We start from the raw sequence: 26,099 nt of genomic DNA, 5'->3' as shown, positions 1-26,099 counted from the left end.
TGTTACCTTTCCTTCCTGCTTCAGTGATGAAGTCTACACTCGCTCGGATGAAACTTTTCTCTGGGAGATAACCAAAGTCCTGAGGAACTATTAAAGAGAGGTGGAGAAGTGTGTTTTATTGGTCTTCTTCCATTCATACAGTATACATTTGTTTGTGTTTTGTTATTTTCATTATTTAGCTATTATTATTTAGTGGTAGTAGTACAAATAAAAATAATAATATTTATATATTTTATAAACGATTTTTAGTACTAATATTTAGGGCTGCACGAAATATATATATATTGCGGTATGAAAACAGTTTTGAATGGCTCCATTTGGAAAGAATTAATCATTCAAGAATGATCAGGGTGATTTTGTAGGGGAGTGAATCTGCATACAAAATAATAAACAAGTTATAAATATAGATTAATACAATAGAACAAAGATGCAAATGTAATAAACAGTGCTTTATGTTTTTCAGGTACATCTAACAGTATTCAGCTACAGATATTGAATAATCAACTGTAAAATAACACTGCACAGTCTTCACTGTATATATTAAATATAATGAATCTTTGTTACAGCTACAAAAGTGATTTTCTCTTTGTATTTCTTTGTTTGATGAACATTAATGACAGCTGAGGGTATTTTAGGCTGCTGTCACTTTAAGACCGAATAAACGGATCCAAAATAATGATACACATCTGTTTTCTTTCTCTATTGTTTATGTTGACGTAAGCCATAGGCGTCTTTGTTTATGAGGATACACGGCGTGACGGGCATTTTTACATAATTTTACGTGTATGTCCATTCATACACAAATATATGTGGAAGAGAACTGAATTCGGCTTTGTGTGTGTACACAGAAAACAGCGCGCGAGTATTGAATAGAGCTCTCTTTGGCGTCGTCTTGCACTCAAATGGTTTAAAATCGCTTGAATGTTTAAACTGACAGGATCTAAAATAAGTGCAAATGATTAACTTTCGCTCTATGATGGTTAAACTTTTCAATGAATCCGTGAATCACATGCGTTTCGAATCAAGGTGCCTGGTCCGTACGGATCATGTATCAACTAAGCAACTAATTAAAGTCCCCAGTAGTCAATAATTTTATCACTTAAAAACTCATCTTTGATCCCCAAAATTACATATTAAAACATTTTTTCCTAAAAATGTTTTTCTTCATGCCTTAAAATAGCTTGAACGTAACTCTACACCCTTGCCTCATTTCGTAAACGTGGATCAATGAATATGCTAATTAGCCCCGCCTCCACTCACTCACAGCAGCTCAGAGATCCACTCGTTGACGATCACTCGTATTAAAAACACCACATAGACACATAAACAACATTACAAGCTAGATTTTCACCACAGGGGCTCTTTAACGACAACGACAATAATAATTGTATTATTTAATCATAAAAAAAATCTATTCATTTAATATTAATATTTTACCGTATGAATATTGTTTTGTTTTTAATAAATAGACAGAAGACTGAACATTTTGAAATTTAGATGCATTTTATTATTATTATTAACAAATATAAAGCCATTAATAATAAATAAAAAAAAATTACTTTTACTTTTTACATTTTATTACAAGTAGTTAATTATTATTACTATCAACAACAACAGTAATAATAATAGTAATAATTTAGAAATTAAAACCCCTCAGATGACTCAGAAGGTTATTGTGAATAACTGTAGTCTCACCTGCGGTTCGACTGTGGCTGCTGCACATCTGGGCCAGATGCAGGTGTCCCAGCAGACATGCCCCGTTAGACTGCAGACCTATTGTTCCTGAGAAGGTGATGATCTAGTGCAGAGGATGGCATGAGGACTTGACTTCAATCAAACCATTGTTTCACTTCCACACTATATACATTTTCATGAATGCCAAATGCATGAATTATAACCTGTGTAAGGGCTCGGATGACCTCGTTCAGTCGGCCCTGCTGTTGTGAGGACTCCTCTGTGTCCCTCTTCAACTAATGGAGAGAAAAACACACTTTCTGAAGGTCAAAGACTTCACGGACACAGTATAAGCCTACGTCAAACTCAAACTAACCAGTCGCAACGAAACAATTAAGCATTTTAACTACACAACTGTTCACAGGGTTCGTACATACTGTAAAATAAAATTCCAGGACTTCCAAAGCACTACTTTTTTGGTTTTCAAGGACCACAATCAGAGATCTCCTTAATCAAACAACATCTCTATTATCTTTCAAATTCTAAAAAAGCTTTCCTTATTCAAACTGATTTTGGATTTATGAACATATGATATTAATATACCTGAAGAATGAAAGCTGTATCATATACTTGGATATTTATGAGCAATATCACACTCATAGCCATGCGAAATGGCTCTATATCAGACCGGCTTCAGCGTTAATTTAGCTTAAAAATATTGTTTTATCGATAAAATATGTAATTTCACATATATTGTCTTTAAATAATTTAAGCACTTTTCAAGTACCTTTTCTCAAGGGTTTTCCAGGACTTAAATAAATAAAAAAATTCAAGTACTTCAAGCACTTTAAGCAACTTTGTTCAAAAGTTTGGGGTCAGTAAGATTTGTTTAAGCACCAATGCACAAAATCAGCATATTTTTTTAAGCACCACATCAGCATATTAGACTGAATGAATCTAATATGTCACTGACTGAAGACTGGAGTAATGGCTGCTTTACAACCAGGCTACAATTGTGTGTTTACATTCAAGTTTTATGACTATAAAAATACATATTAGGCTGGAATTGAATCATTTCTTTTATTTGTAAGTTATTTTTTTTTTTAAATGACCTTCAAGACTAGTTATAAACCTATTGCTTTTGTTGTCAGAAATAGAAACAGAAAGGATTCATGTGTTTTCACATTTAGCGTTCTCAAACTGGATTACTTTAACCCTAGAGTGCCCTCGTGTTGCCCACTGCTGTTACTGCTGTATTATTTTCCCAGCAGCAGTTCACTTTCTGAGGTCGATCCGCTTACATGTACGTGCAAAAAGTTACTAAACAGAGTCGAAAAAAAGCAATCAGTTAGTTAAAATATCTTGTTAGCTAGTACAGATCTGAAAGGAACAGTGACCAGCTAAACAAGCTACATTCAAGATTTGATTCGAGAAGAGTTTGAATGCGCTGACAGTGTTTGTTCATTGACTTTAAGTCACGTAAAGACACATTAACACAAATCTTTTCATCTGCGGGGCGGCAGAGTAATCCGAGACATTCACAAGGCTCCGATTCACACTGAGAGAAAAAATCCTTGCAGACCACTGTCAAGTCCCACCGTTTCTATAGCGACACTTCCTGGCTACCTTCCAAGTATGGTGGCATTTGCATTTAAAAAGGCGAGACAGCATTTGCTCTCTCTCTCTCTCTCTATGTGTGTGTGTGTGTGTATGTGTAAGTGTCTGGAAAGTGGGTGGGCACGGAGGAGTGTAATTTGCCACACAAAGACCAGCCTGGCCCAGGTGTGGGTGAAAAAGGGCAGTGCCCATACGAGACTGGCATTTAACTAGCACCTCAACATATGATAATGGACTCAGTGTAGAATAATATATGAGGAAAAAGAACATTCTAGCTGTAGGTAAAATAACACTGCATAGTCTTCACTGTATAAATTAAAGTCCCCCTGTAGTCAATCATTTTATCCCTTAAGACTCATGTTTGATCACCAATATTACATATTTAAAAAAAAAATTCCCAGTGAAAATCATTTCTTGATGCCTTAAGAATGTTTGAATGTAACTAGACCCTTGGGTGGGTGTGGGCTTCTGGGCAGGACTGGCCCTGTGGGAGACGTCCTTCACCCGGGGATGTGCACAGATAGCCATATTAATCATAAAACCGTATTACTTGATTATCATTGTTATTGTTTGGAGGATTGGGAGGAGAGGGGTGACGAGAGAAAGGGTAAAAGATGTTAAATTACTGAATACCCTAAAACACTCAACACCCCCAAAGGATATATATTTCAATATATTTTATAAGGTCTTTCTTTTCTTTTCTTTTTTCTCCTCGTCTATTCGTATATTGTTGTTTATCTGTGTTTTGTTTTAGTTTTTTGTATGTTTTTTTTTTTTGGTCGATATGTGTACTTTGTAAAATTTCTTTATGTATTTCTGCAATAAAAAAATAAATAATAATAATAATAAAAAACTCCACCCTTGCTTCATTTAGTATATGCGGATCAATGAATATGCAAATTAGCCCCGCCTCCACTCACTCAAGCTCTGAATACCTGATCCACTCACTCAACTTTACTGTAGTAAACACTACACAATGACAAGTGGAAATACTTGTTTAATTCAGCCAAATATGTTTGAACTAGGGCTGTAAAGATTCTTCGATTAAAGTCGAGTACTCGATTTGAAAAAATCCTCCATTGCAATTTACCCGTGTCGAGTAACCGGCAAAATACCGGAAGTGGTGCGTTGCACGGATGAGAATCCATGAACCGCATTATTAGACCATTTTCTAAGGCTACGCAATATATTTAACCATTTAAAATCATAATATAGCATAGTGCTATTGTGAAATCACAACGGCTGTGATTCAGTTAAATAAATATATATAGTAACGCAACTCATATTTAAATCTACGCCAACACAGGAGAATACATAAATATGTTTCTGAATATGCGAATTGTTGTTCATCGCGATTTCGAAACAAAAGTTTAACACTTGCACTGAGTTTGCATGTTTTGATGTGCACATTAGGGGTGTAAATCGGACAGTAAATCACGATACGATACGATATCGATTCTCTCAGCCAGCGATACGATATTTGCCGATACCTCAAAAAATTCTACGATTCGATTACGATTCGATTCGATTCAGGGCTATATCGATCGATTAATCGATATTTAGATATTATGTGCTAAGTGTACACAACCGGTTACGTTTATTAACTCACAATACATCCAAATATATATAACATGAAAGTTTAATTAAACTCTTTGAAAATTGCTCACCCTCTCCCAATTGGGACATTTACAAGTAGTTTGTTACAAGTTAAAAAAAAAATGATATATGAAAATGAACAAGAACGCAGTTATCTGTTTTTGCAAATGAACTCTTCTGTTATATTAAAGTTCATTGAAAGGATTTATATATTTTATATATATATATTTGTATGGCAAAAGCATAACTCCACATTTCATGTTTCAGAGTTAAACAAAGCCAAGTATTTGCTATGATACATAATAAAACACTTGGTTAATCTTTGTAACACCAATCTCCTCAGCTGATATAGACGCCTGTCAAACTTTGTTGTTGTGATTAACGTACACGCAATACAGAGAGCCTTTCACTTACCACTAAACGTGCTGTTTTAGCAAGATTCCGTGACAAAGTTTCAGCTTTTATTTTACTTTTACGCCCCGAAGAAGATATCACGAGTACATCAAGTTCGCTGAAATCCATCCTCGATCACTTTTAGTCAGCTTGACGAAACTCCTCTCAGCTAGCGCGTCTTTTCAAAGTGACAAGCAGCCTTGTCACCTGACCTGAATACTGCGCACTGATTTGCTAAAACAAACTTTTCGGGGCTTGTTGTTTCTGCTGTGAACTCGCGATGACATGAACTCGCGATGACAGTGGAAAATACTGGCTTTTGTGACAAAGGGTTCAGTCAATCTTGTCAGGCGTCTATTTCAGCGGAGAAAGTTTACGTGAGGATGTGGAGCGTGTCAAAATAAAGGTACCGTATATCGATATTTTATGTGTGGTATCGATGCATCGTATCGTTGCACGTTTGATCGATGCATCGATCCATATCGATGTATTGTTACACCCCTAGTGCACATGTTCTTGTTCAAGATATTACAGCGGCTGTTTCATTTCTATCGGACAGAAGTGACCAATGTTAAAGATTAAGTTGACATTGTTAGTTAATAAAAATCCAGCTGTTCATTGTTAGTTCATGTTAGTTCACAGTGCATCAACTAATGTTAACAAATACAACATTTGATTTTAATAACGTATTAGTAAATGTTGAAATTCATATTAACTAAGATTAATAAATGCTGTAGAAGTATTGTTCATTCTTACTATATGTTAACTAAGGTAGTTAACTAATGTTAACTAATGAACCTTATTGTAAAGTGTTACCTATATATTTGTATTTTAAGTGATTTTAAAGGCCGTTGCTCACATTTTTACCAACGCAAATTTTTATCCGATTACTCGATTAATCGATGGAATAATCAGTGGAATACTTGATTACTAAAATAATCGATGACTACAGCCCTAGTTTGAACCAGAAACTGATTCAGAAGATGTGGAAGAGTGAATTATACAGGCTCGTCTACAAGTCGATGTATCAGAACGGTATCTAAAATGTCGGACACACAACAGTAAGGAGTGTTAAAGGTGTTTGGCCAATCACAATACACTGGGGCAGCTGGCCAATCAGAGCACTGGGCTTTTCGGAAAGAGGGGCTTTGTAGAAATCAGAGCGTTTCAGACAGACTGAGAATAGAGGTACTGCAATAATGTACAGTATGTGAAAAATAATGCGTTTTTGAAGCATGTCAACCTATTCTATTACACCCAATAAACAAAATAAAGAACTTTTAAAACAGAATCATATGAACCCCTTAAATTACCTGAATGAGAGCCGTCTCAGACCCCACTAAAGCGATCAGTCCATTGAGGGCGGACAGCCTCTGCATTGTGGGACAACCCTAGAGAATGAAAAAAATTTTTTACAGTTTAGTTTCTCCCTCATGAAAGCGGAGATCTAGTGTTGATGCCAAAACTTCCTAGACCAAAACGAAGATCTCAGGCAGACAAAGACTCAACCTTACATTCTGGACTTGTGCCTTAGCCCAGATCCTGATATATAGTTCATTTACTACGGCACAACAACACACCGTTTCTCATGGGTCAGGGAGACAAACTACATTTGTTTCTACACTGAATTTCTTAGTTGATTGTTTCTTTCCACTGACTTTTTCCCCCCCTGAAGCAGCTTTAAAATGGATAATAAAGTGGTTGCACCACATACAATAATGGCCAGCAAGCCTTCATACATGCATAATGGCAAAATATGCATAAGATATGGAAATAACACATTTTGAGCCCAATATGATTCTCTGAACAATGATACATCACCTCAGCCAGCAGTATCTTGGTCCAGGCGGCCAGCAGACGGGGCTGGATGTCCATAGCTTTACCATGACCAAAACAAGACAGGCCAAACACTGTCAGTCCCAACGCCAAAGCAAAGCCTGGTGTCTTAAAAACACACAAAATAAATGCCTTAAAGTGTGACTCAAATATTTGTCTTTTAATCACTCATGCACAAAAACAAATCATAAATGTATTCTTCAATACAAACCCAAACTTAGTTCTATGATTCTCCAAGTGCCTTAGATTTCAGTTCTTACCTGTTGGCTTTCCTCCGTCAGGGAGCGAAGTGTGTTCATGCTTTCCTCAGCTTTACTGGCCTCGATAATGCCTGAGCTAAATGCTGAAACTCCAACACACGCCACAGAATAGGCCAAAACCTGAAAACGAAAGAACAGATAAAAAGACACAAGAGATGTTTGGATGCACAGAAACTGCCACTGAAAGTACTCGATGGAATTTCTTTTAAACATTTAACTATTTTTTATTTGATTAAAGGAAAAATTATGTCATCGCCAACAATGTGTGGCATTTATAGACATTGTTTGACATTGTTCAGAATTGTCACTGATGTTAGTTCATGGTCACATGACTTGCAGGTAAACAAATAAAATGTTTTTTTTTGTTAGTAAGCATTTGATTTATATTTATTTGAATTTACTTACATTTTATATTTCTATTATTTAAATAATTATTAGCTTTTCATCAACAGTTGCTTGCCTCATGAACCCCAGGTGTTCGTGAACCTGAAAGCTTAACATGGTTTTACCTCCTGCAACATGCGGCTCATGCTGCTGCTGTCCTGCAGCGTCTGCACGAGTCTGTCCAGTGTCAGAGACACGTGCACACGGTCCCGCTCAGACTGACTACTGCTACTGAGAGAACTCAGGACCAAACCAACACCCAACACACAACCAGCACTGAGAAAGAGAAGAGCAAACAAAAGTTTAAGAGTGTATTAGTGTACAGAGGGAATAAAGAATATACAACTCATAATATAAAAAAGAATAATAAAAAATATAGATATATTTATTTATATTAAAAAAATATTATATATACATACATATTTTTTTTATTGTTATATTATTATTATATATATATAATATTATTATTATATATAGTAGATAAAAATTATATGTATATATATATATATATATATATATATATATATATATATATAATTAATGTATTATCAAATAATAATGTATTTCAATTTTATATATATATATATATATATATATATATATATATATATATATATATATATATATATATATATATATATATATATATATATGTGTGTGTGTGTGTGTGTGTGTGTGTGTATGTGTGTGTTAGAGGATGGATACCCGAACCGAGCCCGACGGGACCCGACGGGCCGGGCCGGGTTCGGACACATATTTTGAAATGACGTTCGGGTTCGGGTCGGGCTCGGTCACGTCGGCGCAATAAGGCATTGAACATTTTAAATTTAAAACAGCTTATTATAATGTTTAACTGGATGCAAATGTTTGTTTTTGTGATTAAAATAAATTTAAAATATCACCCTAACATCCAACTTCATGTGTGCGGAAATTAGTTTATGTTGCTGTGACAACGCGCAACACATGCGTGCATAATATTGCATATTTGGCTACATGTGGCTGGCAGCGCAACGATGGAAGACGTTAAAAAGAAGTTGGCCTCAGGATATTTTAAAACCAGCCTAAACATTGAAGGATGGATTATGTGAATAGATCATGTTACAGTTTTATTAGCCACACAGTTTTCGAGAAAAATGGTAAGACGTTAATGTTTTGTTCTGTTAGTTTTGGCAATTTTTGGTAGACCTAGCTTTGTTCATTTAATTTCAATTGGCTATTTGTTTGTGCCTCTTGTGCGCGCCTGTGTTAACATGCGCTTTGTTGGCCGTGTGCGGCGCACGCTGATGCGTTGCGCACATCTGTAAACATTTCCGAATGCCTTCCAGTTGCTAAATAAAAGCGGGCTTTCTACACAAACAAACGTACGTGTCATTAGTATGAGAAAAAAAATGAGATTTTTAACTGTGTCGGGCTCGGACATAAATATCTTAAAGGAGCTGTATGTAAGATTGTGGCCAAAACCGGTACTGCAATCACTTTCAAATTACTGTAGAGCGGTGTATCCCCTCCCCCTCCCCCCTGACTCGAGGTTGCCAGATCGGCTGCATTTTTTTATCCGACACGTGTGTAGCTGCAGCTGTGGTAACTAGAGCAGAGCTGGCAACCCGGATGGCGCAACACTACTGACTTCGTGAATGGTCGATAGGTGGAGGGTGGAGCAACAGACCAAAACACAACATGACAACATCAACATCAGTTGAGGGCTGCAACTTCACTTTTTGAATGACAATATCCTGGCCGGACTACTGTTGTCAGTGATATAAGTATTTGAAATGAACATCATTTCTCAATGTCTAGTGACATATCAGGGCCATTTTATGATTAATTCAAATCAATTTCTTACATACAGCTCCTTTAATGCCTGTCGGGCTCGGGTCGGGTTCGATTACTGCCCTGTCGGACGCGGGCCGGGCTCGGACAGAAAAATGCGGCCCGATCCGCACTCTAGTGTGTCTGTGTGTGGGGGGTGTATTTCTTTCATTACTCAGTGAAAAAAGCTCATTTCCAAACATGTGTCAATATTTTGTATGAACATGAAACAACTGAGACAGATATTTGACGAACAGAAATGGAGTCCCTGAACAAAGGTCAATATCAAAAGTAGAAGTCAGCATGTTGTGTCTGTGTCTAACAGCTTCTTTAAGTGCTACAGTGCATCTTCATGGACTGAGAAAGATTAGCCAGTTCTTGCTATGAAATGTTACTCCACTCTATCTCCATCAAGAATTACAAGGCCAAAAAAAAAAAAAAAAGTATATATATACAGACAGACAGACACACTCACACACTCTAAAATCTTACTATGCAAAACTTTGTTAAAAACATATTAGACTAACTTGTACTCCAGATTGGGATTGAAGCAACAAACTTCCAGTCGTTCCAGATGTTTCTTCAGCAGCTCTGCCACTGACTGCCCAGATATATCACTGCAATAAACAAAGAAAACAAGTAAACACGTCAGTAAGCATTCATTAAACATCATGCAGCTATTCAAAAATGTTCATTTATAACAGAGTGTCTGGTGAAAAGCTCAAGGTCCTATTTTTTGGACGTTACAAGTCTCTGTTATGGTATGAACTCGCACACACCTGACTCTCTCATCATTCAGCCATGCTAGAAACATGCCCAGAGCCAGGCCGCTGTGAAACTGAACTGCCTGAGATTCGTCTGCGGTGGGCGAGTCCGGCAGTCCCGTCGCTAGAGTGCCCAGTATAGTGGGAATGCTCTCTTTGCGTGAGGTCACCAACACCGGCACCAAGCACGCCAGACCCAGAGCAGCACAGGAGCGCGCGATCACACTCGCTGTGTTCTCACCGGAGTATGAGCGCTAAAAAGTGTGTGAGACAAAAAACGAATGGCACATTTTTGATATAATGTACAATTACAGCAGGGTTTCATTTGTTAAGTAAGAGATAATGTACATCCAGCCGGTTGTTATCACAGAATAAACCCCGACAGGGTGATGAGGACCCGCTCCGTGTCGAGGTCCTGATCACCCTGTCAGGGTTTATTCTGCGATAACAACCGGCTGGATGTATATTATCCCGCTTATTACACAGCTACTTGCCACATAAGTAAATAATTAGACATGAAATATTGATCTGAGTTTAAATATTAGCTCTTTAAACGCAAAGCTTCCACAGAGAGAGCAGTTGCTAGCAAGCGGCAAGTTCAAACTATAAGGACATTTAAGAGATGCGGTATACAGTCAAACCACTTATTACACAGCATTTCGTCACATAAATAATTATGGGGATAAGAGATATTGATTGGAGATGAAACTGTTTTTAAATCTTACCTGTTTGTTATTTTATAATCCAATAGTGAACAAAACAATAGTTGCAAATGGCAGCAGCTGCGTTTGTATGAAACAAGAGTCCGCGATACCGGATGACATAGGCCTAATTAAATAACTGTACACAAAATATTGATTTGACTGAGTTTTAATATTTTATTAGCTCACCAAACGCAAAACTTCCACAAGGAAAAACCGCTCCTAGCAAATAGTACATTTGTAAATCTGAGGGGTTACAACTCACATGAATGAACCATGGGAAGACTTGACCTTTCGGGTTCCTGCTACTGCTTACAATGCTGAGCAGTGTGTCAGTCACCATCGACAGCCAATGAACTGTGGGAAGGGTGTCTGGAACCACCTACGAATGGAAATGGACAGTTTATTTGGAAGTTTTCGAGATATTTTTTGTCTTTTTGCTACTGTTTTGAAAGGAGAGTAGAAAAGCCAGGCCTCTTAAAGGGATAGTTCACTTTGAAATTAATTTTTGGTATGTTTTAGCTTACCTCAAGGGCATCCAAGATGTAGGTGTCTTTGTTTCCGCAGTAGTTTCAATTTCAAGTTTCAAAGAATAAACCGTTCTTGTCTGTCAGTCATATAATGCAGGCCTATGGTCACCACCTCAAAGAGCCTGCACAGAGAAGTCCAAATTAAACATGATTTAATGACACGTAAATGTAAGTACACATTGATGGCCTAAGACACGAAACGAGCGGTTTGTGTGAGAAAACGAACAGTATTTATATCGTTTTTACCTCTTGTAACGCACAGACCGAAGCGCCCGCGCCCTCAGATCACTTGGACTTGGCTGTGGTCACAAGAGGTAAAAACGATATAAATACTGTTCGTTTTCTCACACAAACCGCTCGTTTCGTGTCTTAGGCCATCAATGTGTACTTACATTTACGAGTCATTAAATCATGTTTAATTTGGACTTCTCTGTGCATGCTCTTTGAGGAAGTGACCGTAGACCTGCATTATATGACTGACAGACAAGAACGGTTTGACCTAAAAATATCAAAATTGAAACTTCTGCGGAAACAAAGACACCTACATCTTGGATGCCCTTGAGGTAAGCTAAAACATATCAAAAATTAATTTCAAAGTGAACTATCCCTTTAATAAAGCTGCATCTCACCTCACATCCACTTTCAGACTGTGTAGGAAGGTTGCTCTCGTATCTGGTTAAGACGACAGCCAGGCCACTTAGTGCTAAAATAGAGTTACCCTGAACGACCGGACTATCTCTGTCAATGGAAATGGAAAGCAAAAAACTTTTTCATCGATTTTTACCAGAACTACAGCAGTAACGCTGAACAGCTATTGTTCTATTATTGATGCTGAAAACAGGACTGACAATTTTGGTTTTTAATTATGAGCTTACAATGAATCAATAAAGCACAGAAAAAAGTTTCCCTAAGAGACTGCAGTGAATAAAAGACCAACTGCAGATTCGGAATATAAAGCACTCGGTTTAATAATAAAAGGAAAGAAAATAAAAATCAATGGTTTAGACTTTCAGCTTCTAAAAGAGAAACAAAAGAACTAAAATATCGGCAGCTTTAGTAACTTACTTGGCGGCAGATTTGACCACATCAGTCAGTTGGTCTCTGACCCTGAGGAAAGACAGAATGAAAGAGAGAGATATGATTTAAAGTGCTCCACAGACTGACAGAAGAGCTTTTATCTCCTCAGGCAATGATTTAAGAGCGCAGGTATCACTCGCACGGCTACATAGAGTACAGTGGGTCCTAGAAGTCTGAGGCCAAAAATCTGGGATTCATCCAATTTAAACATGGAAATGCAGGAATATTCTGAAACATTTAGAGCAAAGAAACTCAATGGCATAAAATGGATAAAAAAAGATACTAGGTTAAATTTCAAATGGACAGATGTTGCTTTCACTGATGCTCTTTGAATCATTCTCAAATCATACAGGATCACATTATACAGTTTTACACAAACTAATGGAGTTCATGAGTGCTCTCGAGTGCTGCTGTCATTAAAGGTACTAAAGACATTTATTTAAATCTTTCACTGTAACTTGCTAACAAATTATGAAGTAAAATTGTATTTAAATCAGAGAACTGCAAATAGAAGCATTTCCAATAGTGGTCTCAGGTTTTTGGACTAATGGAGCTATTATGCCCTTTTTCTAAGTCTCTCTTTTGGGCTCTACTGGAATGTTTTCATGCTTGAAAGTAAAAAAACAAAAAAAAACTTATTTTTCACATATTTGACATTGTTGCAGCACCTCTCTTCCTAGTCTGTCAGTATCGCTCTGTTTAGTTCCTGTCTCTATGAAGCCCCTCCTTCTGAAAAGCGCCGTGTGCTCTGATTGGTCAGCTGGATCAGTGTGTTGTGATTGGTCAACCACTTGAGCTTATTTTGGAAATGTCACGCCCCTCACCATAACCGCGCATTTCAACACACTACTAACGCAACTCACCCAGGCCTCGTACCCTTTATTTTGCGCATGCCTTTGGGTGGGAATTATTTAAATGAAGAATGTTGTTACGTATTTGTTCCTGGAAGAAAACTCAAGACTACAAAGTTTCAGGGAGTTCAGAAACAGTGACATTGATATAGAGAAGAACTCCCTTGCTCAAACAGCAACATTACACACTAAAAAAAAAGTTGAAAATGTATAAAAGCATAATAAGACCCCTTTAAAGATGAATATAATATAAACAATGAGTAAAGTTTGTATTCAAGTTCAAAATCATTGTCATACTTTTTGGACCCCACTTAGTTAAAAACGCACAAATTCCCTATATGACAAAATCAGACATGTTTACCTCATTTCCTCAAGCTTAAACCATCTTTACTTGACATCTGTCTCTGCAGGGATAAAAAGTTGTAACCCTACAATCCCAGTGTTCTCAAACCATCCAAGCCTCCCAAGCATGCTTCAGGCCACATGACCGCGGATAGACTGCCCTCAGCTCCCAGAGGAGCAATAACTGCATTACACAAAGACTGCGGAACAAACTAGAATTCGTGATGCCATGGGGAATGAAGCCTCTGGCTGCCATCTGAACATGCTATCCCATCAATCACTCATTGGCTGACAGGCTTGTCAAAATGGCGTCCTAGGGATTGAGTTATGGTGCTCTGCCAGACCGCGTGGTTATGCGATAGGGCATATTATGGCGAGACACTGTGTGAACAATAACAGCCTATACATGCCAACCGGTTTACATTGAAAGATTATATGAATCTGTGCATGCATTTGTATGCGACTTTGAAATGTCAGTCTCTGGCTTTTCGAAGCAGCTGAAAAGGCCAGAGCAATCACAATTCTACAGCTCTGGATGGTTTGACACAAACGAGATGTATAAAATAATACCCTCACATTCCTCCCTATGGTGCAAGCTCCAATTACGGCTCACTCTTTAGAGGCTTTCATTATAGTGCTGCATTCATCTTGACAGTTTCTCAAAGAGCTAAGCTTTTTGTGCTGAAAACTATGAAATATAATTCAAATGGTCAGATTACAAGTAGTTTATGGTCAACTATGACGTGTGTGCTCGTTAGGGGTTCCTTGGGCTATTTAGGGAGAATCTGAACTACATCTATAGCTTTATTTTAATATATATGTGCAAAGTGCATTTTTCTGTTTGCCAGCTCTATTGGCTATATTGTCATGGCAAAATGACCAAAATGCCTACATAAGATGTTTAAGATCCATTTTTAATAAAAACTCTAAAGCTAAATCTGATCTCACTGTGATAAAAACCTCTTCAAGAGTGTGCAGAGTTTGTATGCAGTGCCACCCTCCAAAAGTATTTGAACGCTTAAGTCAGACTTAAAAATGTATGAATGGCATTGCATTCATAACTGCATTCATAAAATATCAAATCAAATGGCATCTGCAAGCAATTCATACTAAAACTTCTCAAAACTATTCTGAGCCATTTAGTAATGACTTGATTTGTCGCCAAAGTATATTTTAGCGCATGTATGGGGATAATTGCGAATAATATATGTATATACTGTATACTGTAAATATATACAGTGCTGGTCAGACTATTTGCCCCCTTGGTAAATATGATCAAAGATGGCTGTAAAAAAATAAATCTGCATTATTAAGGTCAAGTGGGGGGGAAAATCACATTATGAAATAAATGTTTTTCTCCAAAACACAATAGGAACAATTATTTGCCCCCTTTTATTAAATACTTTTTGCAACCTCCTTTTTCCAAGATAATAGCTCCATTAATTCAGGTCAGGGACTGGGATGGCCATTGCAGATGCTTGGCCCATTTTTTTTATTTTGATGTTTGTTTTTGGATCACTGTCCTGTTGGAAGATCCAAACATGGCCCATTATAAGATTCCTAGCACAGGCTGTCAGGTTTAGATTTTCTATCTGTTAGTATTTGATCGAATCCATTATGCCATGTATCTGAACAAGATGCCCAGGACCTCTGGGCCCACCGCATTAAAGATACAGCAGAGTATTTCATTTTACACGTTGGGTACTTATTTATCCCAATGCGAACCAAACTTATATTAAGTGTTTGCTGCCAAAAAGCTCTTTTTTTGTTTTATTTCATCTGTCCATAGAACGTTTGAAAAGTAACTGTCACGACTGGAACTTCAAACGGGACGGGTTCTATGTTCAGATGAAACCATTTTTTTTTGCTTTTTTGGCAGCAAACACTTACTATGGGTTTGGTGCACACAGGAATAAAAAAGTAACCCATGTGTAAAATACTCTGCTGTATCTTTAATGTGGTGGGCCTAATTTTCTGCCAGAGGTTCTGGACATCTTGTTCAGATACATGGCATCATGGATTCGATCAAATACCTACAGATAAAAAATGTAAACCTGCTAGGAATTGTATAATGGACCATGTTTGGATCTTCCAACCGGACAGTGATCCAAAAACAAACTTTAAAATCAAAACAAAAATGGGTCACTGAGCACAAAACCAAGCATCTGCAATGGCCATCTCAGTCCCTGACCTGAACCCTGTAGAAAATAAGTGGTCCGAACTGAAGAGAAGAAGCGCCATCATGGATCTGGGAATCTGCAGGATCTGGAGAGATTCTGTATGGAGGAATGGTCTCTGATCTCTTGTCAGTTGTTCTCCAAACTCATCCGGCATTATAGGAGAAGACTCAGAGCTGTTATCTTGGAAAAAGTAGATTGCAAAAAGTATTTAATAAAAGGGGGGCAAATAATTGTTCCCAATGTGTTTTTGGCAACCACATTTATTTCATAATGTGATTTCCCCCCCACTTTCAATTCTTTTGCTTCAATGAAAGGTTAGATTTTTGCTATTTTTTTAAAATAAAACATCAAAAGGATTAACAATGCAGATTTATTTTTTACAGCCATCTTTGATCATATTTACCAAGGGGGCAAATAATTCTGACCAGCACTGTATAGCTTAGCACTTTCAGAAGCTGTCAAGATATAATGAATGCATCTAAAGTGTGAACTGTAATTGGAGCTCGCACCATAGGGAGGAATATAATATATAGGTTTCTTCAAGCATCTTAGAGACGTTGCTGCAGTTCTTCAAGATTTATTCTGTCTCAGTTTTTTTCTGTTTCTTCATGTAATCCCAGATGGACTCGATGATGGTGAGATCAGATCTCTGTGTGGATTATAACGGCTGTTGTCAGACTCCTTGTGCATACAAAAATCTCACTGGGTTATTACAATTAATCGCAAAAGGAATGTTTGGAAACGTAAACTGATATTTCGAACTAACACACTACAGTAAAAGATATAAATAACTGGCATAAACCCATTTTATCTTTGTGAAAATACTAACGTGCCTCAGACCTTTTTACAGTACTGTATGTGTATATATATATATATATATATATATATATATATATATAAATTAGGGCTGTCAAAATAACGCGTTAATTTCGATTAATTAATCTGAGAAGAAATAACGCGTTAAAAAAAATAACGCAGATTAATCCATTCCGTTTTGACCTTTGCGGAGCCGTTCTAGCCGTAGCCACCATTCGTGTAAAAAGAAGGAGGGAGACAAGAACGCGCTGCTTGGATCATTGTTTGGAACATTTACTTATAACAAACGGAGTTCGTCAACTCTAAAGTACCACATCAATGCAAAGCATCCAGGAGTGTGTGCGTGAGTCGGTGAGTGTGTCTGAGAGAAAGCGCGCTTGTGTGTGTGTGTGTTGTAACTTTTCACGCGCTCTCACGTCACACAACCATTTTCTCACGCACAGAAAAATCGCGCACCAAAGAGAGGACACGGAAACAGACAAGACAGAGCACGTTACTTATGATATTAAAAAAATCTCAGCTCTCAGATTCTGTCAATTTTAATACGAAAATCAAACAATAAATACCGTTTTGGCGCTTGTAAATGTGACATGAGTCATGACAGATCCCTAGCGGCACGTGAACCGATCATCTCTCTAGCTAATAGTAAATTAACACGAATGACCAATGTTGAAAGATAAAGAAGGGCAGCCTAAAACTTACCGAAATGTATATTCCTCGATCAATCAGTGTTTTTCAACCGCGAAAAGAGTTCAATAAAACAGCTGGAGAACAATTATGTCACATAACATTTAGCCTAAGTTACCTCAGGAAAGCCATTTCATGACCATATAGCCTACTACTATATTACATATGTATTATATTATTACTTAGCCGTTATCAAAGTTGTTATTTGTAATAAACACACATTATATTTAATTTGAGCTATTTTTAACCTTAAATACTAGGCCTACCAGCTGATATGGCTCTCTGTATTTTTACAGCATTGGGTGAGATTTTTTTTTTCTTGAGAAAAATGAATGCCTATCTTGTGTACCTAATATTTATCCAAATGAGTCAATATTGCATCAAATCACAAGAATTAAATTAAATTGAAATCGTGAAATTTGTGTCAAGCAATAATAATAAAAACGTAGCTTACCAGAAATTGTACCATGTAAACATTGTAAGATTGTGTATGCGATTAATTTAGATTAATTAATTACAGAGTATGTAATTAATTAGATTAAACATTTTAATCGATTGACAGCCCTAATATAAATGCAATTTCACTCTCTGGTTGGCGCTTATGGAAAAGCAGAAGTATAGGGGTTACCCTGGTGCTTGGCATAAATGAGTATTCATTGTTTGTGATCTGCTCTGAAAGAGCAAGCCGGTAGAACACGCAAACAATTAGTTTGAAACATGCAGCGCTCGCAATTAAATCATAGCTTTTTTGAGATTTAATAATAACATACAGCTGTTTCACGACTCCTGTTTTTGTGTCCCCAAATGTAAGACCTCTTGAAATGATAATTAAGACTTTTCTTATTCAATTTAAGATATTTAAGATTTTTTTAATGGCCTTAAATTTGATACAACTAAACTTTTTCTTTTTCGTTTTTTTTCGTCTCGCTATATGGAATAAAAGACCATCACGACTTTAACACAAACTCCAGCTCAGTCTGCTGCACTGTAGTTGTGTCTGGATGTGTGAATCTTACCAGAGCCAGGCATAGTGCTGTTTATACTGCAGTTCCTCTGGACTCTCTTTACCCTGTTTCTGTAGCATCTCCAGCTCTGCCTTTCGACCCTGGACAATAATTACATCTCATTTAATCTCATAAATGATGGCCTTAATTATAAATGCTAGTCTTATTCTCCTATATCTGATGTGATAGTTATACAGACACACAGAATTACCCGGAGAGCTGCATGGTAAGCCCGGCTCATGAAGCCCCGCCAGGCCTGAGGCAAAAGCAGAGAGCGGTGCCACTCCGACGGCTGGATGTTCACCTGAGAGGAACAAAACAGCAAAACACTGAAAGTATGTGACCAATATAAACGATTTAAATTGTAAAAAAAAAAAAAAAAAAAAAAAAAAAAAAAAGGATTTATACATTATGGTACTATTGTTTGCACTTCCTTTCATTGTATAGATTTTTTATTGTATTGACAAATAAATAAACTTTTTACAAAATAAATAATCATTTCTGAAATTAGAACAGAAATCACCAATGACAAAAAAGGGAATTACAAACAAACTCAAAAATTGGACATCCAAACATTATGATAATGAAAATTTGGAAGGAAAATGTGAAAAGAATAATATAATTAATATTATTATTATTTTGGGGTAAATATAACTTTTTAAAATGAAAATATAATTCAAGTTCTTGAGTTTCATCCAATAAGTCCATGCTGAAAGGTACCTCGTGAATAAGGGTGGCTAACATTTGTTGATAACTCCGCCCCCTGCTGACAAGGAAGCGGCTGATTGGACGTCCATCTTTGTCAGTCTGGACAGGAAGGTCAAAACAGAGTAGAAGCCCAGCTGAAACCGATCAATCAAAATGCAAACATGTTTATTTAATACATTTAAAGGGATAGTTCACCCAAAAATGAAAATTCTGTCAGTAATTACTCACCCTCATGTTGTTCCAACCCCGTAAGACCTTCGTTCATCTTCGGAACACGAATAAAGATATTTTTGATGAAATCTGAGAGCTGGATCACTCCTCCATACTAGTCCATAGGCTTCTTCAGGGATTGAACTTGCCGGCCTCGAAAAGTTATGAAAGACATCGTTAAAATAGTCCAAGTGACTACAGTGGCTCAATCTCAATCTAAGTTTATCAAGCGACGAGAATACTTTTTGTGCGCAAAAAAAACTAAAATAACGACTTTATTTCAACTATTCATTTCCTTCTCTGTGGGCCTCGAGTCAGTTCACTAGTGTAATAGCGTAAGCTTCTGTTGTTGTGCGTCACACGCATCACCCACATGACCAGCGCCGGCCAATAGTGAGCCTACGTGTGACGTAGCTCTACGGAATCACACTACGTTAACTGACTAGAGGCCCAAAGAGAAGGACATGAATAGTTGAAATAAAGTCGTTATTTTTGTTTGTTTTTGCGCACAAAAAGTATTCTCGTCGCTTGATAAACTTAAGATTGAGCCACTGTAGTCACTTGGACTATTTTAACGATGTCTTTCATAACTTTTCGAGGCCGGCAAGTTCAATCCCTGAAGAAGCCTATGGACTAGTATGGAGGAGTGATCCAGCTCTCAGATTTCATCAAAAATATCTTAATTCGTGTTCCGAAGATGAACGAAAGTCTTACGGGGTTGGAACAACATGAGGGTGAGTAAATACTGACAGAATTAACTAATCCTTAACTGCACAAACAGAATTTTTTTAACTTAAATTGTAACAAACTAATAATTTTAAGTGTTCTTTAATCATCCACATTAGTGAGCCGAATGCATCTGTACCTGCTAAGCCAGGTTTAAGACCCGGCTGCTTGTTCTTCTCATATGTTTTCAGCATGAAGGAAGGAATTCCAGAGACAGTTTTTCCCTGGTCAGAGCGCAGATTCCCCCCGCTCAGCGCTGAATGGTACACCCCGCGGGGCATTTGGTTCATCTCCTGCCTCACAACAGCTGTTAGAAAGGTCTCAAGGGCTGCATTGGAACACAAAATTCATGAATTAAGTAGGTTAAACAATACATTAAAAGCAGCAGTCTTTATAATAATGATAAGCCAATAATATATTCTATATTGTTTAATTTATTAAGTCAGTGTAGTCTCTGTTGTGGGCGAGTTATGCTGCATGTTTTGCTTTAAGGAAATATGGTAAAATTATATAACAGTAACTGTGAAACGATCACACTTTGGGTCTACGATATGTTAAAATTTAGTACATAAAATCTGTCCGAATTTCTACAAGGGATGTGCGCATTGACTAATTTGATAGTCGTTTAAAGGGGTGGTTGATTATGATTTCACTTTTCTAACTTAAGTTTGTGTGTAATGTTGCTGTTTGAGCATAAACAACATCTGCAAAGTCACAACGCTCAAAGTTCAAAGCAAAGGGAGATATTTTCTTTTAAAGAAATTGCTTTAATGACTACAACAGGGTATATGCAGGAATCTTGAAGTTAATTTTAATACCTTTTCAAGACTTTTTCAAGACCTTCTCAATATTTTTTAATACCTCACCGCCACTTCAAGCTGTAACCATTTACATCAGTGATACTTTTAACTTAACAGTTTTAGTTTGTGATAAAGACTATAGACCACTCTGATAAAAAAAAAATCAAATAGGCTGGGGTAGTAAATCAAAGCAAAGTTTATCAAAAAACAAAACAAAACTTTGCTCCACCCTCAACAACAATCATGCTGACATGTGCCTCAGTTCTTCGTTTAAAAAAAAAAAAAAAAAAAGACTAAATTCACACACTTTTACGATGTTTTTGGGACTCAAACTGTTGGACAGCTAATTCAGAAAAAATTAGGGATGCACCGAAATGAAAATACTTGGCCGAAACCGAAAACCGAAAAAGAGGAACCCAAGGCCGGAAAAACGAAAACCGAAACACCGAAAGAAATTATGCCAATTATAAGTACCATTGCATTTATGGTTATGACTGCGTACAAACTTTACTAAAATCAAGGCATTGCAATTGCATAAATTAACATTTTCAAAGAATAAATCAATTATTATGCAAATATTTATTTAGCACAATGCACAGTATAAAATAAAATTCAAACTAAAATGTTTAACTTGACCCCACTCATGTGTACATTAAATAATAATCTGCTGGCCTGCAGAAAGGTTTTAAAATGAAATGTTCTCTCATAAAAACAAAGCCGAGCACGAACGTATCACACAAGCACCCAGTTTGCACGTCTAAATTAGTTGATTACATTTTAAAAATGAGCATACAATAGCATAAAAAGCCATTTTAATGAACAAAGGTCCATGTTTAATACAAATGTACACGAAACTTAATGAAATATGTTTAGTGAAATTAGAAAATATTTAAGAGAGCGTTAATTTAATACATATTCCTTCTACATATTTTGTTGTAATGTCACAAGTAATAATCTCAGGGTTTACTGGGTTTTACATTTTTATTTTTGTATTGGTGGTGGTACTAAAAAATAAACATTGTCACATGTTTATCTTTCTTCTTCTCACCGATACCTGATGGTTAGAGGACAGTTACTTGAGTCGTCCCCTGTCGTTTCAAAGAATAGTACAACGGCGAGCGCGTCAAGTATAAACGCCTCGACCGTTTGGAGAGGTGCGCGCGCTGTCTGTGGAGACTCGCGCGGCGGAGGCAGGCGAAAGTATAAACACGGCTTCCGTCTCCTCGCGGGTTCAGATATACTGAAATACGTCCACACCGCAGACATGTTGCTTCAGACAAGCACGTGCAGGTCGCGGTTTCTGTTTGCGTCATCACAACATTTCGGCCGTATTGTTTCGGTGATAAAAGTCTTTCGGCCGAAAACCGACAATGCACTTTTGGGCTATTTTCGGCGGCCGAATATTCGGTGCATCCCTAGAAAAAATACTTTCAAAATTTAAGACTTTATAAAGCCGTGATAAGACTTTTTAATACTTTTTAAGGGTCTTAATTTTCCCAAAATTGATTTATCACCTTTTAATACTTTTCAAGACCCCGCGGATACCCTGTACAATAAACGGCAGTTATGGACTACACGAGCTTCCTCCCGGGTTAGTGACATCACTAACCTTAAAACTGACATAAACCCCGCCCCCAGGAACGCGAGTTATAGATTATCATATCATGACAGAATATGCTAATCAATAACTAGAAGATAACTACACATAAGCTACATAAATTCATCAACTAACCATTCAGAAATGTTGTCTACATGTTGTCACTTCTTCTTGAGTCTCTCCATCATTGCCCGACTCCGGTTTGAACATAAAAGGCTAAACGTTTTTGAGATTTTCAGTGCGTGTCTGTGAGAGGTAATCAAAGCTGCTCAGGACACAAGCTCTTGAAGCTCCGCCCTCTGTGCCGGGAGCAGCAGCTCATTTGCATTTAAAGGGACACACACAAAAACGGTGCATTTTTGCTCACCCTCAAATAGGGCTGGGCGATAAAGCGGAATGAAACTCATTTGAACCGCGCGCGCCTCACGGACTGTTTATCCACTCGGCTCAAAGTCCAAACGGCAGCGCAGCGCGAGCTCACTAGAGCAGAGGCGTTTACTCTGATCGGCCTCGGTCACGAGATCCAGTGAGAAGCGATTAATAAAGCGAAGAACACTAATGTCTCAGTGATTTAAACCAGTTTAAAGGCAGATGAAACACCACTGACAAACAGGAGAAACACTGTGATACAGTCAGAATATGAATTGATACTGAATCGATTTACTGTAACGTTAGCCTAGTAATATTAACTGCACCATGAAATGTGGGATATACATACTGAATTGTATTATATTATTAATGTAGACAATGTTTTAAATGACTAATGGAATATAATTACAGTATTTAGGGTACTTTTTTTCATACAAATACCATAGAAACCATAAAGTTACATTTTGCCATGATAGTGAGGTGCTGTAGGCTATGCCTGGCTTTATCTGTGGTTATCGTGATCTAAATGCATGATGCTGGATGGCCAATGGTTCATTTTAATAAAACTCAGAATATTACATTTTACCAAATAAAAATGTGGTAGTTAATTTTTTTTTAAAGATGTTACTGTTTTTGTTAACCCTTTATGACCTGCCATAGAACAATTCCACCAGAGTATATCTTTGTATTTTTACATGCTGTGCTGTCATTCTTTTGAGCATTTTCATATGCCATACATCAAAATAATCCTTACTCTCCCAATTTGAAGGCTATGTTTGTAAAAAATCAATAGTAACTAGATAAATATCTCAAAAGTGCAATAAACAAAAAGAAAAACAATTTTAATTATTTATTTTTTACATATTTTATTCAATACAAAAAATGGATAAATGTCAACCTCAAACTTGTCAATGTGAAAAACGTGCATAAATCAATTTAAAACTATACAGAATTGATTTGAACTGTTTACATAAATTAGTTTTTAAGATACACTCATTCAAAAAAAGGGAGGGGAAATGCCATGTAAAATATTCAATTACATTTGTGGTCAAACAGATAACATTTTGCTTTTGAATATTGATTGAACATTGAATTGGTTAAAATATAAAATAAATAGATGAGCAGACGTATAGTTCATCATCATCGGACGCAATTAGAATTTCCAAAACCTCCGCGTCCGTGTACTTTCGTTTAGACATAACGTTGAGTGCGTGCGCGCACGCGTGTGTGTGTGTGTTTGTGTGTGTGTGTGTGTGTGAATGTGCTTGTATTTGTGAGTGTCTAAAGGAGAAAGAAATTATAAAATAAAGCAATGGTAAAAAGACAATAACGATAAGAAGGAACATATAGCAAATGGGAGTCAAACGGGAGTCAAACGTGTGATTTTTTCCCCCCAAACCACTTTAGCGGAAATCCCGCCCTGCAGCCGATTTCATTGGTTTAGGTTACAGTGACGGGTAGGTTTAGGGATCAGTGCTTGGTGTAGGCAATCTGTACAGTGATTGACATGACCAATGAAAACTTTAGAATCGGCTGCAGGGCGGGATTTCCGCTGAAGTGGTTTGGGAAAAAAATCACGCGAGTCAAACGCATGGTCAAATGACGCAGCTTGTGACGTCACAACATGCGACACACCCGGGGGTCATAGTGCACAGAACGTGATACGTCAATGAGCCATCGGAAGACGTAACTATCAATCGCAGATCTACAGAACATGTGTGCAAAGACGTGCAATGCATTTTTGTGGGGGTTTTTTTGTAAACGCATATTACGCAGTTTGTACAGACTGATTAGAGGGTGAAAACAACGCAACATGGGCATGTTGGAGGCTTGATCTGAACATGTTACATCTCTGGTTTTGTATGCAAAAAGAATGATTGAGCTAGCAATTTGGTTTCAGTTTCTATAGGCTTTTAAACAGACACACGCAAACGGGAGCGCCGGCGCTCCCGTCGGTCTTAAAGGGTTAATGAACATACATTTAACATAGTAGTATTAGCTTGAGTTAGGATGCAGATTTACTCTCTACTCACTGTCAAATATGCATTTCGAGAAACATGCAATATTAATAATAATATTGCAGCCTGCACTGCAAACTGTGGTGAAGATACGTGCCATCAAAGTCAGGCAACACAAACCTGTTTCAAGACTTAACAATATCCCCCATTAGCACATGCAGAAACTAAGAAATATATTTTTCTATTCAGATATTTATTTTGTTAAGGAAAAATTACAAATTACACAAGACTTTCTGCTAAATCTTAAATCCCCTGCAACGCGTCTTTATCCCAACGACACATCGCTGTTACCACCGGAATGTGTCAGCGGTAACAACGCCAAAGCAAGGAAACGTGGCAGGAAAGGAGGAATCCAGGAACATGTGAAAAGACAGCCCTACAGACAATCACTTCCATCTGTTATGCTTGGCAATGTCCAAAGCCTAAGGAATAAGGCAGATGAGTTGCGGGCCAGCACTCAGTATATCACCGACTACCGTCAATCCTGCCTTATCTGCTCGACAGAAAGCTGGCTCACTGAGGCGGACTCTGATTCGCCGGTCGACCTAGAGGGCTACACGCTGGTGAGGATGGACCGCAACCTGAACTCTGGGAAAAGCAAAGGTGGAGGTGTGTGCGTGTTTATCAACAATAAATATTGTAACCCTGGTCATATTACGACGAGGTATCAGATTTGTACGAAGGACATTGAACTACTAGCGCTCTGCCTAAGGCCTCACCATTTGCCTAGGGAAATACACCAAATCACACTGTTTGTTGTGTATATTGCGCCCTCCGCCGACACATTGACCACTGGCACTACGATTCATGGCACGAACTTGTAACTAAAGCGGAGGAAGAGGCCCCTGACGCAGCCAAATTTGTGTTGGGTGACTTTAATTTATGCAGTTTAAAGGAACATTTACCTACGTACCAACAATCTGTCACCTGTTCTACGCGCAATAAAGCTTGCCTCGACCATTGCTATGGAAACATCCTTTTATACTAAGGCCTTGTCCGGTCTAAGGAACTCGGACCATAATATGATTAAACAGATGCCTATCTATGTGTCCCGCCTACGGCACGAGAAAACAAAAAAGGTGGAGGTTAAATGCTGGACTCCTGCTGCGACTGAGGCACTTCAGGATTGCCTGGAGTGCACAGACTGGAA

General features: G+C 37.5%; 1 protein-coding gene across 1 annotated transcript in view; it reads right to left on the bottom strand.

Annotated features, from left to right (window-relative positions):
- Nucleotides 1-26,099, bottom strand: part of focad (focadhesin) — an 80,529-nt gene that overhangs the window by 8,764 nt on the left and 45,666 nt on the right. Inside the window, exons 20-35 of the mRNA XM_056259264.1 lie at nucleotides 20,305-20,493; nucleotides 19,242-19,363; nucleotides 18,733-18,825; nucleotides 18,534-18,622; nucleotides 12,630-12,671; nucleotides 12,194-12,302; nucleotides 11,300-11,416; nucleotides 10,349-10,587; nucleotides 10,097-10,186; nucleotides 7,886-8,036; nucleotides 7,377-7,496; nucleotides 7,102-7,224; nucleotides 6,594-6,671; nucleotides 1,899-1,970; nucleotides 1,696-1,798; nucleotides 7-87 (exon numbers count right to left, since the gene is read on the bottom strand). Of these exons, the coding sequence (XP_056115239.1) occupies nucleotides 7-87; nucleotides 1,696-1,798; nucleotides 1,899-1,970; nucleotides 6,594-6,671; nucleotides 7,102-7,224; nucleotides 7,377-7,496; nucleotides 7,886-8,036; nucleotides 10,097-10,186; nucleotides 10,349-10,587; nucleotides 11,300-11,416; nucleotides 12,194-12,302; nucleotides 12,630-12,671; nucleotides 18,534-18,622; nucleotides 18,733-18,825; nucleotides 19,242-19,363; nucleotides 20,305-20,493 (1,818 nt within the window). The remainder of the gene's footprint in view (nucleotides 1-6; nucleotides 88-1,695; nucleotides 1,799-1,898; nucleotides 1,971-6,593; nucleotides 6,672-7,101; nucleotides 7,225-7,376; nucleotides 7,497-7,885; nucleotides 8,037-10,096; nucleotides 10,187-10,348; nucleotides 10,588-11,299; nucleotides 11,417-12,193; nucleotides 12,303-12,629; nucleotides 12,672-18,533; nucleotides 18,623-18,732; nucleotides 18,826-19,241; nucleotides 19,364-20,304; nucleotides 20,494-26,099) is intronic.

The sequence above is a fragment of the Rhinichthys klamathensis genome, unplaced genomic scaffold, assembly GCF_029890125.1.
Source record: "Rhinichthys klamathensis goyatoka isolate OS25496 unplaced genomic scaffold, OSU_Roscu_1.1 h1tg000165l_1, whole genome shotgun sequence".
NCBI classification, from domain to species: domain Eukaryota; kingdom Metazoa; phylum Chordata; class Actinopteri; order Cypriniformes; family Leuciscidae; genus Rhinichthys; species Rhinichthys klamathensis.
Note: the sequence above shows the minus strand (reverse complement) of the source record. Positions and strands in the feature narration are given on the sequence as shown.